At 51.6% G+C, this 12,666-nt stretch overlaps 1 protein-coding gene across 2 annotated transcripts; it reads left to right on the top strand.

Annotated features, from left to right (window-relative positions):
• Positions 1–3,800: 3,800 nt before the first annotated feature.
• On the top strand, positions 3,801–12,573 carry R3HCC1 (R3H domain and coiled-coil containing 1). Of its 2 annotated transcripts, XM_035345029.1 has the most exons (9): positions 3,802–3,872; positions 3,983–4,140; positions 4,884–5,021; positions 5,281–6,490; positions 7,247–7,419; positions 8,661–8,731; positions 9,544–9,639; positions 9,920–9,992; positions 11,437–12,573. In XM_035345029.1, exons 1-9 carry the CDS (start codon positions 3,837–3,839, stop codon positions 11,471–11,473), a joined length of 1,992 nt encoding a protein of 663 aa, XP_035200920.1. In that variant the 5' UTR covers positions 3,802–3,836; the 3' UTR covers positions 11,474–12,573. The 2 variants fall into 2 exon arrangements, with proteins under 2 accessions (XP_035200919.1, XP_035200920.1); XM_035345028.1 differs by lacking the exon at positions 9,920–9,992 and having other exon boundaries at positions 3,801–3,872.
• Positions 12,574–12,666: the final 93 nt, after the last annotated feature.

Genomic DNA, 12,666 nt, shown 5'->3' with positions numbered 1-12,666 from the left:
AAACTCTTCTCCCTCTGCAATCAGCCTTTCAGTGCTGCACACCACCAGGGCTGGGCCTTGCAGTGCTGTTTCCCAGCTCCCGAGGTTTGCTAGCACCAGGAGCGAAGTGCGGTGCTGTGGGGGACAGGAGTGAGGAAAGAGGAGATGCTGCAGGTCGAGGGGAAAAAGAGGGGAAAAAGCACCGGGGTCCAGTGACACAGGGAAGGGAGGCACCGAGGCAGAAGGGGATGAAGGCAACGTGAGCTAAGGCTCATTCTCAGAGAAGGAAGCCAGAGCACTAGCCTGATTTATTCCCCAAGCGCCTCCTATTTAGCATCTCTGACAGTCCTTGGAAAGCCCGAACCCGTTTGGTTTTCCACTGATTGCTTTCTGCTTCTCTGAATTTTGCCTCGCAGTTGTGCTGGGAAGCATCCTCCTCCTTCCACCCTGAGGTTGTGCAGCATGCTGCTACGTCCTAGGCTGTATTTCAGAGGTGAGTGAAATGAATTCCTACCCGGGGCTGGTCCTGGAGCAGGAACTGGGGGTCAGGACTTCTGCGTGCTGTTGTAAGCACTGCTCCCGTCCTGCCCTGTAATCCCAGGTAAGTCATTTGGGTTTTTGGAGCTCTGGTTTTGCCATGGGTGAGATGAGAGCAGCAGAGCTGGCTCACCCTGCAGACAGGCTGTGAAATGGGTGCTTTTGGGGCTGTCAAGGTGAGCGTGGCTGTCATTGCTGAGCAGACTAGGTAGGAGTAAGATGAATAAAGAGGTGCTCTAGTCTAATGCAAGCTGGATTGTGGAATAAGGTAACAAACTGGTGACTTCAGTACTCTGAGTGCCCCAATTTACTGCTGCAGCAGCTGCTGTGGAGGTACCAGGGCCCCAACATTATCTCTTTCGGTGCCTGGTTACATGAAAAGGGACATCACTAACCAGGGAGAGGTGTCCAGGTCCCATCAGGCACAATTCAAGTGTCCAAAGCCACTCGGTAAATCTGGGCACATTGGGACCAAGGGAGAAGGAATGTAAAATCTCAGTTTAAATGGAAATTGGAGGCTGCAGCCGAGAGAGAAGGCACAGCAGCTGGCAGTTCTCTGAGAGCTCAGGCAAGTGCAGGGCAGATGGATCAGCGTGTGTTTGGGGAGGAACGTCTGTGGTCCACCTCTGCTTGGGGGTAAATACCAGAGGGGTGCAAGGGGAAACCTCACCCTGCATCCAGGGCTTGGCATCCCAGGCTGGATTTCACCTCTCAAACCCAGGCTGGGAATCGTGCCGCCCTGCTTGTGTCCATCTGGGCTAGAAAGGATGCTCTGAGGCTGGGAAAAGGGTGCTGTCCTGCTCTGTGCAGTCACAAAATGAAGCACATTTTATTACACAGGCCTGGGGCAGGCAGGAATTAAGCGTGCAGGTGGTGGCTGCGGTTGGTGCAGGAGCCATGCAGTGGCAGTGCCTGCTGCTCCTTTCCCAGTGGGGCTGCAGGAGCCTGTCTGGGTGGATAGCATGGGGCAGGGGGGCTGCTGCCCTCAAAGTGTTTTTTTTTTCAGGTTTGGGGGAATGGATTTAGCAGAGAAGGGAATGATAGTCCAGGGATGAGGAACGGGAGGATGCTGGTGTAGGTTGCTGCCTTTGCCTGGCTTTGCTTCCAAATATCAGCTGCTCCTCATCAGGCAGAGGCCAGAGCAGGCTGCAGGTGAGAGGCAGGACGAGGGGCTCAGGATGTTTGAAGGAGCCTGGCAGAAGCTCTTGTGCAATCACAGGCCTGGCTTTGCCAATCTATATGGTAATTCTGGGCAATCAGCTGAGGGGGAGAGGAGGAGACATTAACCCTGCGAGGAGGATTTTGTGATGGTGAGGCTGGACTTCTCTCCCCTTCTCTCCGCGAGCTGTGCTGCCTTGGGCTCATGTTGAAGCCTCTTAGGGGGTGTGGAACATGTAAAGGAGCCCTGCTGTGGCTCTTCACTGCTCCCCGAAAAGAAATAAGGGTCATCAGTTACTTTGAGCATATCACTGACGAATTGTGTGTTTTGTTTTCATCGACCTCGCTCCCATGCTGACCAGCAGCCATTTCTCAGCTGGGAACAGGTAGTGCCCCTCTCTGCTCCTGCCCAGAGCACTGGGGATGCTTTCACTGACCTGGGGGACAGGTGACACCCAGGAAGGCACCAGATGCTGCCCTGAGCTGGCCAAGGAGAGCCTTGCTGCTCTTCTGTGCAGCAGTTTTTGAGACCTTTAATCCTGCAGAAATGGCTCCTCTGGCATTTATGCATCTTCACCATCTTCCATCTTCAGAACTGCACACAGTGCTCGAGGTGAGGCCGCACCAGCGCAGAGCAGAGCGGGACAATCCCTTCCCCTTCCCTCGACCGACCAGCGATGCCGTGCTTGATGCACCCCAGGATATTGTTGGCCCTCCTGGCTGCCAGGGCACACTGCTGGCTCATATTCAGCTTGCTATCAACCACAACCCCCAGATCCCTCTCTGCGGGGCTGCTCTCCAGCCTCTCATCCCCTAGTCCGTACGTTGAGCCAGGGTTGGGGCTTAGGGCTACAAAGACGGTGAAGGGCCTAGAGGGGAAGACGTACGAGGAGCAGCTGAGGTCCCTTGGTTTGTTCAGCCTGGAAAAGAGGAGGCTGAGGGGAGGCCTCATGGCGGTGCAGAGCTTCCTCATAAGGGGGAGCAGAGGGGCAGGTGCCGATATTTTCTCTCTGGGGACAGTGACAGGACCAGGGGGACAGTGACAAGACCTGAGGGAACATCATGGTGCTGGGACAGGGATGTTCAGGCTGGGTATTAGCAGACGGATCTTCACCATGAGAGTGGTCGCACACTGGAACAGGCTCCCCAGGGACTTGGTCACAGCACCAAGCCTGTTGGGGTTTAAAGGCACGTTTGGACTGTGCTCTTAGCCATATGGTCTGAATTTTGGGGTAAAACTGTGTGGAACCAGGCGTTGGACTCGATGACCCTTGTGTGTCCCTCCCACCTCGGGATATTCCACAATTCCGCGATATCCCACGGTTTCTCCTCCCGGGTGCGGGGACCCTCCACCCCAGGACCCCCCGAGGGCCCTGAAGAGGGGGGTTCCGCGTACCCCCCTTCCCCTCACGGAGCCCCCGCCCCGCTCCCGCCGCCTGCCGGGGCCGGGGGCGGCGCTGCCCGGCGGGAGGAGCCGGGGCCGGGGCCGGGCGCAGGCGCCGCACCGGGAAGCGGCGCTCGGCCGGGCCTGGCGGTAGGGGAGGCGCCGGGCGGCCCGGTCGGGGGGACCCGGGGATCCCCCCCCGTGGGCTGTGTGAGGGGATAAAGGGGTGTGGGGAGGGAATGGGGGTGCTGGGGGGTGAAGGGAAGGGGGTGCGGGGGGCGCGCGGGGAAGGTTTGGGGTGCTGGGGGTGCAGACGGAAGGTTTGGGGAGTAGCGGGGTGCTGGGGGTGTGCAGGGAAGGTTTGGGGTGCTGGGGGTGCAGAGGGAAGGGATGGGGTCCAGTGGGGTGCTGGGGGTCCGGAGGGAAGGTTTCGGGAGTAGTGGGGTGCTGGGGGTGTTGAGGGAAGGGGTGGGGTGCGGGGGGTGTGGAGGGGCAGTTTGGGGTGCAGCGGGGGTACTGGGGGTGTGGAGGGAAGGTTTGGGGTGTAGTGGGGTGCTGGGGGTGTGGAGGGAAAGTTTGGGGTGTAGTGGGGTGCTGGGGGTGCATGGGGAAGCTTTGGGGTGCTGGGAGTGCAGAGGGAAGGTTTGGGGTGCAGCAGGGTGTGGAGGGAAGGTTTGGGGTATAGGAGGGTGCTGGGGGTCTGGAGGGAAGGGATGGGGTTCAGTGGGGTGCTGGGGGTGCAGAGGGAAGGTGTGGGGTGTGGTGGGGTGCACATGGTATGGGGGTGAATGAAATGGCAGTCGGTGCAGCAGGGTGCACAGCTGCACATGCTGCTGGGGGTGCAGACAGAAGGGTTGGGGTGCAGCAGGGTGCATGGAGCTGCAGGCAGATCAGGCGTGCAGGGGGTGCTGGACGCCTCCGGCCGTCCCCATGTGTCCCCGTCCCTCCCCAGGCCTCCCATCCGCTGCCACCCTGGCGCTGCGCTGCATGGATGGCGTTTTCCTCTCGCCCAACGAGGATGACTTCGTGGGCAGGATCGCGGAGGAGCTGGAGCAATTCATGCTCCAGGGGCAGCACCACAGGTAGGGGCGCTTGTGGGGGGCGACCCGCTGCCGTGCACGTCCTCAGGTGGTGGCATGCTCTGCTCCGGAAGCAATCGCTTGCTGCGAGACCTTTCTCTTTTGAATCAGTCCTCCGGGCTGTGAAAGCAGCAGCTGGGTTTGCGTGGCAGCCTTTGGGAGCTGCAAGATCTGCTTGGACGCAGAGCTCGGGGCTTACCCACGGGACAAGATCCGGCTTGGGGTTTCTGCCGTGCCTGCTTCGCCCTTGAGGCGCCTGCGAGCAGAATTATTTTGGACTCTGGTGGCTTTTACACCAGCCACAGTCTGGCTGGGCTCGCTGTAGTCAGCCTGGTGGAGTTATAATTAATAGTTTTGTAATCAAATAGTTCAGTTCCCTGCTCTGCTGAGGGCTTCCTGTGCAGTGGATCCTCCCCCGGCAGCAACCTCATTGCCTTGTGCTTGCTGTGTCATTTTTCTTCGGCCAGGCTGGCTTTAAACTGGGTCTCGTTCTTGATCTGGTGACCTGTGAAACCCTTGAGATGTCCATAAAAAAGGGGGTTCAGGCAGGAGCAGGGGAGGGAATTCTCAGTTCAGCTATCCCACCGGCTTGTAATGACCTTAAATAATTGTTTTATAACTTTTAAATGTTTGTCAGAGAGTGCAATTATAAAATAAATCACAATAAAATCAATAAATTCTTGCTGCGTCCCTGTCCTTGTCCTTCCTGCAAGCTGCTGATGCCCCCGACCCCTCTGTCTTTCCAGGGTGCTCCTGTTCCCCCCTCTGTCCAGCCGCCTCCGGTACCTGATCCACAGGACCGTGGAAAACGTGGATTTGTTGAGCAGCTTTTCGGTTGGAGAAGGATGGAGGAGGAGGACGGTCATCTGCCACTCAGCCATAAGGTACTGGGCGGTGGATGTGACAGCTCTTTCTCTGGCCGTGAGGTTTTTATTCCAGCTTGAGCCTGAAGCTTGCGTGGTGCTTCTCAGCGAAGAGGAGGGTGTCTGTTATTAATAGCATCTTCTGGTCACTAGGGAAGTGGAAGCTCTTTTTTCCCCCGTCTGCTGACTTACGTGCAGATCCGATCACTTCCCTGCTTTCTCTCTTTTTACTCGGGCTCCTCTGCTCCCTGCTCACACCTCGCCCTTCTCTTGCTCCTAGGCTGCCCGGTGAAACCAGTGACCAAAACCCCAGTGCCAACGCCCCGAGACCTCACCGACCTCCCCAGCCCTGGGGCCGCGGCGGCCGGGGGGGTGCCAGGCTGCGACATGGTGGGGACGGGCACGGTGACACGTCTCGAGCCTGCGTGGGGTCTGGCAGGATTAAAAGGCCGCCCCGAAAGAAGCCGGATAAAGCCCTGTACGTCCCCAAGGCGATGCGCAAGAAGGCAGAATGGGGGGAGCACGAGAGCCCCGTGGCGGCTGGTGCCGAGTCGGGTGTGGATGCGGCACGAGAAGGGGAGATCTGCCCTGAGGCTGCCGTCAGGGACACCCAGGATGAGCTGGGTAGGTCTGAAGGTGGCCCCGAGTCCAGCACAGCAGCCAGTGGTGTCTCTTCGGCCCTTGACAAGCAACAAGACCCCGGAGAAGAGAGTGTTTCAGGAAAAAGTAACGACGATGCAAACGACGACCATCCTCTGTGCCGTACGGATGTCCCCTTGTTAGAAAACAGTAATTCCTCTGGGCAGGAAAGTCAAGATAAAGACTGTTCCGATTGCCTTCCTTCCATACACAGCGAAAACCCAACTGCAGCAGAAGGGCAAGAGCAGAGCCGTGACGACGCTGTCGTACCAGAAGGTAGCAAGACCCTGTGCCACGCTCAAGACCAAAAGAGCCAGGGTGCAGGAGTGGTGGAGGGCAGCACAAACTCCTCCCTGTCGGAAAGCCGCGGTACCGACTGCTGCACAGACCTGCCTGCAGCACAGCCCGGTGCAACGTTGCTGGTGCTGAACGACCAAGATAAGAGCTGTGCTGACGCCAAGAGCCTGGAGAGCGGCAGAAACGTGCCACCACTGGAAGAACAGGGCAGGGACTTTGCGAGTGCCGGCGTGTCGGAGCTGGGCAAGAGTTCCTCTGAGCCTCAGGAGTGTCCCGGTGGTGCTCAGGGGGAGCACAGCCAGCACCAGACCTCCCCTGAAGCCCAAGATGAGCCTCTGGCCGCACCTGAGCCCATCGGTGGTGCCAAGCCATCGGGCCACGACGACCAGAAGCGCTGGGTGGAGGTGCCAGAGCACGACAAGGAGCGTTCGGGCTTGGCTGACGCGCTGTGGCGTGAGCTGCGGCTGCCTGCAGGCGATAAAGAGGAGAGCGCGGCCACCCCGGGGCAGGAGAGCAGCCTCGAGGACGACTGTACCGCAGAGCTCCTGCAAGAGGTAGCGTTTGCCTCGGGGAATTATTTTGTGGGAAGGAGGGCAGCTCGGGAGTTGTCCCTCTGGGAGGACATCGGCATGCAGGAGGCCGATGCTCGTGCTGAGGCTTCGCAAGCGTTTGCTGAAGCTGTTGGCAGCAGCGTGGCCTTCGGGGTGGAATTAGGTGATCTTTAAGGTCCCTTCCAACCCCAGCCATTCTGTGAGATGGTGTGGAGGGACTGGGGCAGGACCCTGCAGGGTTGCTCTTTGACATGAAATCTTGTCTGCTGCATGCCCAACTGCTCTTGGAAATGAGCTCTCGGTCCATTTTTTTTTTGCAGCGTATCGCCCAAATTTGAACCATTTGGGTGTTTCTGGCTGGGCGACCAGGACCAAGCCAGGGCAGAGCTGAGAAACACCGAAGGCGATGTGCAAAAGGCGGCGGAGCGGCCACAGCTGCCCTGGTGGTTGTGCAGTCCTCCCTGCTTCCACCACACGCCTCGTGGTCTTTCAAGTCTTTGTTGTGATAATTTCCCACCTTCTCCCCATAACACGGGGAAGTGGTTAGCCCAAATTGGGAACCAAATTGCTTTCTTGAGGCGGTGCAGGAGTGGTAGTAGCAGAAGCAGCTTTGTCCCATGCTGGTCTGACCTTTGTTTTCCATAATGTGCCTTCAAAGGATCAGTTATCTGTGCCTGTTCCTGCACTCCTGGAATTTTTTAGAAACGCAGCTTTTATGAACTTCTTCATTTTTATTTATTTATGTATTTTTATTCCCAGATTGTGGGCCATTTAACCGTGAAGGACATAAGCATCGAGAAGATCAGGTTTGATTATTCCAGCTATGGAGATGCACAGCTCAACGAGGGGGATTTTGGACACGTAACTGAAATCTACGACTTCTCCCCATCGCTGAAAACGGAGCACCTCTTAGAAGTGTTCGCAGATTTCCAGTAAGTACCCGTCTGAGGGCTGTAAGGCGAGCACTATCCAGACTTGAATGCACAACAGAGTCTGATGATGCCACCCTGAATTTTAGTTCAGCCTTCGTGCTGCTGTGTCTTACACTCTCTGCGCTTTAAAGGACGTTTTCCTGCAGTTTATGCATGATTTAAAACACGGCTGGTTCTTCAGGGCTCTGTCAGGCACATTGTTGCCTACGTGCAGGCTTATTCCTCCTGCTCCAGCTTCAGCGAGGAGTCTTCGTGTGCTTCGTAGGAGCCTCTTTGCTATTGCATCCCAGTGCCTGAGCTGAAATGACATGCTTACATAAGTGTTTGGAAATAAAAAAGGGCCCAATCCTGCTGTTGGAGATAAGATTTATTATGTCAATATGGGGAACAAACAGCATTGTGCTGAGAGGGTGACATTGGATTAGCAGCAGGATTGGGGCAAAGTTCAGCCCGGTGTTAGTGGTAAATGGTGCTCGGTGCAGCTCTGAATTCGTGTCGGGAGCTCAGGCGTGGTGTGTGCAGGAACACCTCCCTGTCTGCCTCCTGCTGCCACCTTCCCTCCTGATGCACCCGATGGATTAGCTGTGAGTGCTTCACCTCCACGCAGCCCTCTAAATTGAAAAGCGTTACTTACATTCCAAATAAGCTGCTGTCTATTGTGTGTCTTTTCTCTAATATTTTTTTCCACTTGCTCTGACAGTGAAACTGAGCTGCAAATTGACAGATCTAATTTGAGCAGTCAATTGTATTTGTGTTTCCCGTGCTGTGGGAAACATCTTTGAAGTCCCTGCTCCCCAACTCACATTTTCTGCTGACACATTATTAGATTTTTTGCTTTGGTCTCTTGATCCTAAGCTTTGTAAACCACTTTTATAAATCACTTGCTACTCCTTGTAAGTGACTGAGCAATCGGGTAGTGTTTGTAAAGCATTGTGTAAATGACAATATTTATGTGTTGCAAGACACTCCCTGAAACGGGGGCTGACTTCTGGCCAAGAGCTTCTTTAGGTGGAAGAAGAGCATTTTTGAGGGCAGCTGACTGTGGCCTGGACAGGGACACATTTAATTGTCTTCTGTTCCTTCCTTTCCCCTCTTGTAAAATGGATATAGTGCTTTGACAAGCACCAGCTGGCTATGGATGAACATACTAAGTACTCGTCATAACTCGAGGAGGCCGATGAGTTTTACTGTGGCTTTTTTTCCCTGTTAGTGAATATTATCCTGTTGTCTTCTCATTTTAGCGAGAGTGGCTTCAAAATTCAGTGGGTCGACGATACGCACGCCCTGGGAATCTTCTCCAGCCTGTCTGCAGGTAAGGGAGCCCTCACTCCTGGCTGCAGCTGACGCTCCTGCAGAGCCCCTGGGCTTTCACCGGGGCTTGTCCTGACACAGCAGTTTGCAGCACTGATGCACATGCTCGGGCTGAGCTAGGGCCAGAAGTAGTGATGGGTCATCATGTCTTTCTTCCTGCACACCTCAGACTTGAAACGCTTTTAATCCTTGCGATCCTTGGCATCACTGTGTGGAAACTCTGGCAAGATCAGCAGGTTTTTAATTGGCTTGGGTAATAAGCAGGACACCTTTTGTATGGTGCATTTTTGTATGGTGCATTGCTAGAACTTACTGTTTTGCCACGTCAGTTTTTCTGCCAAAGCTAGACAAAATCCTATACATGAGCAGCAAAGGGTGCTCGTGTCCTCTTGGGGACCCTGTGAGTACAAAAGGACAGCTACCACGCCTCCTGGCAAAGTGACTTTTTAGGGGTGCGAAAGCTCCGTGCTCAGGTCACTCCCATTCCCAAGAGACGTTTCCATCCAGCAGCATATGGAGTCTGAACACTTGTCTTGGGATTTAGCCTAATCATCAGAGGTGTCTTTAAAATTTATTTCTATTTTCTTGGGACTCTTTCTGTGCAAGGAACACGTGACGTAAGCCTGAGGTGACCAGACTCAATTCAGCTGTTTCAGTGCGTTGTCTTGAGCTAACTCACTAGCTGGTGAAGCTCGACTTACTCAGTGTTGTTACAACATGATTTTTATTTTATGATTAAAGCCACCAGAATTCAGCCTGCTAAGCTGAGCAATCTTTGTTCTTTTAATCTTTGGGTGTTGTGTTTTTTTTAAGCATCTCAAGCCCTGGGGCGGCGTTATCCTTCTTTAAAGATCCGACCCCTGATCCACGCAACAAGGCAGTCTAAAATTAAGGCACTTCAGCGACCAAGTAAGACGATCTATTTTTAACTTCCTTTTCTTGCTTTGCCTGTCTTCTGTATCCTGGGTGGTGTCATGATGACAAGTTAAATGGGGAAATACCTATTAAGTACCAGTATTCCTTTTTAAAAATTTTAATAGCTTTATTGGCAATGGCAGGACAGCGAGCTGTTGCGCAGAGTTTTCAGCAACAGCCCGCTGCTGCATTCTTACACTATTTTCATCCAACCTGTTAATCACTGGTATGTTAAAACTTACTGCGTCAGTAATGCTGGTTTTTGCTCTGACAGCCAAAATAACTGCAGCAGGCATGAATGGAGGCACAGGTGAATGTGAACATGTCAAATGCCATAGGCTTGCCCAGTAAGTTTTTCTGCCCTCTTACTCTGCACAGTTAAAGACAATGAATAGACAAAACTGATAGCAATTACGTTTTGTGGTTGGCATAATTTTATTCGGTATCAGGTGAAGACAAAATTGTTAAGCTTAGCCATTAACATTGTTTTATTTGTTTTATTGCCTTTTAAAATCATATTGTAATCAGTTATACTTGCCACAGTAAAGAAATGCCATGAATCTTGTAGCAGTAGAGACTTTGCTGAACATACAACTATGCTGTTAGTGCTCCAGTACATTGCAGTTGAAACAGATTTCAGTATGGATGATTAAAAGGGACACTGTCACAGTTAGAAGTTCCTGAGTTTTTAAGACTGCTAGATTTTGTAGTTTTTAAGACGGCTAGATTTGAATGAAATGTCAAAGAATTGGACTTACTTCCGCACTCTCCGCTTCATCTGTTTTCGTTCACACTCACTGCCTGATTCTCTTTGCTGTAGCCTATTGGCACGCTTCTGAATCAGGTTATAAACTCCTTCGGGGGAACTTTCTATTCAGTTCCAATAGTATTTTCTTCCAAATTTTCTTAATTAGCTGACAGTGTCTCTTTTTTTTTTTTTTTTTTATAAAAAAGAGTTTTTTTTGAGAAAAGATCGGCAGTTTTATTTTCCAAGCTCTGGATGCTCTGAGCCTGACCCTTTTTCTTCAAGCTGCCGATGGGCTGCCTTTATTAATAAAAAAAATCTGAAAAAGCAAGCAAAGCCCACATTGCTAACTGGATAATAAATTTGCAAACAATTGCTGATAAGTGATTAGCTAATTGCCAAATGCAGACTATTTTGGACTTGGTAAAGTTTTGGTACATTGCTTTCTTGTAAGATGAAACTGTAGCAAGCCAGATGTTTACCAGAAACTGGAGGTTCTTGGTCACTCCTGGCCAAAGGGCTTTCCAAAAGCATCTGATACATTTAGCTATTTTTTAAAAAAATGCAGATATTTTTCCGTTGCTGCTTTCTGAGGATTTAGGCTGTTGTCTTTGTTTAGTTGAAATTGCGATCAGACTTTTCTCTCTGGGGATAAATTGGTCAGACTGTGTGCCTTCGTATTGTTCTCAGAGATGGGACTGGCTGAATTTTGCCAGGAGTTATGAAGCTGTTCCTGAAAGCTAACGGGGAACAAATCTCTCTACCACTGCAGAAGAGGCCTGGAGTTTCATCATATCCAAATATCTTTTGAATTGTCATTATTGCATCTTACCTGAAAAATCTTTAAGTGCAAAATCTGGCGGCACATCTTTCTAAAAGAAAAGGCAAAATACTCTGCAGGGGTACGATGATTTGCTCATGCTCCTGGGCTAATTCTGTAAAGGATCTAAGAAAACAGAACTCAGCCCTTCTGTCTCACAGTCCTAGGGTGTAGCCGTGAGACTGAACAAGCTCCAACTGAATCCTTTTCACCCCTTTTCACCTAGAACTCCTTCAGGCTGCAAAAGAGAGACCCCAAACTGACACAGCGGTGGCGAGGAGGCTGGTGACCCGGGCTTTGGGACTGAAGCACAAGCAGCAGCAGTGCGGCTCAGGCACCGAAGGGCTCCTGCCAGAAAGCTTGGACCAGGAGGAATAAACCATCTCAGCTAAAAAAAAAAAAAGATGTGTAGATGAGCACAGCTGTGATATTAAACTGCATGCAGAACAGTGAGTTACCACAGGGATGTTCTCTTACGGATTTAGCACCGGTTTTTTTCTTTATGAAGTTGGGAAGGGAAAAAGTTTACTCTTAATGAGATGTTGAGCTCAAGAGCCAGGCCCAGGGGGGTTTGCAGTTAGCTCTTCACATCCTGCCCTCCTCTGTTTCAAAGCATCTGTCACTCACTGGGGGCACTTGCAGAAAAAAGTAAGGCTGCTAACAGAAGAGCCTACCTTATTAATTTTTAGAGTGCACCAGAGTGAGCGAATTGTATCTTGTTGGCCAAAATTCAGCTGTAACGGAGCAGGAGTCAAAAAAAAAAATCTGTTCAATGTTTACTTTGTTGTAATGTTATTGTTAAAATATCCCACAATACTGACAAGCATTGAATGCAAGTGAGTTTGTTTTTTTTTTTTTTTCTTACTTACATTGGTTAAAAGAGCCTGACTTGCTTTGTTGCACTGTTAGCAAGCAAAGTTGTTATCCACTGATTAGGAAAAGAAAACCAGAACTTGACAGTTGCTTGGTTTGCACAGAGCCTGGTGTTGAGGGATACCGTGAGACACCTTGTTGTGGCGGCAGCAGCAGCAATAGAGCATCCAACACAGCTCAGACTCTGCTTTAGCTACACAGTCCTGGATCTTGAGAACAAAATGGAGCTTTCCAACTTACAGTAGGCTAAAAACCATTGCTAGATGTCACCATCTGGGTCACTGGATAAAGGATAGAAATTTTCTGACAGGAATTAGCAAAAGACTTCTGCATTCTTTAAGCCTCACAACATCCCTGTGAGGTAGGCTGTGGAGAGCACAAGACAGATACAGATGTTTTCAACCCCCCCCCATGGACCAAAATGGTCAGTTACAATTATTCAGTTAATTTTAGCTGCTTGTAGAAGCCTTCTGTACAAACACAGAGGGATAAAAACTTCAGTACTAGGAATTGTGACCAAGGCCCTAAACTTTCCTGGAGTAGAAATACACAAATAGGGTTTAGGAAAAAAAAAAATACATTT

Source organism: Oxyura jamaicensis, chromosome 22 (genome assembly GCF_011077185.1).
Source record: "Oxyura jamaicensis isolate SHBP4307 breed ruddy duck chromosome 22, BPBGC_Ojam_1.0, whole genome shotgun sequence".
In the NCBI taxonomy this organism is placed as follows: domain Eukaryota; kingdom Metazoa; phylum Chordata; class Aves; order Anseriformes; family Anatidae; genus Oxyura; species Oxyura jamaicensis.
The sequence above is the reverse complement of the archived record's forward strand: the minus strand, read 5'-3'. Positions and strand labels throughout refer to the sequence as shown.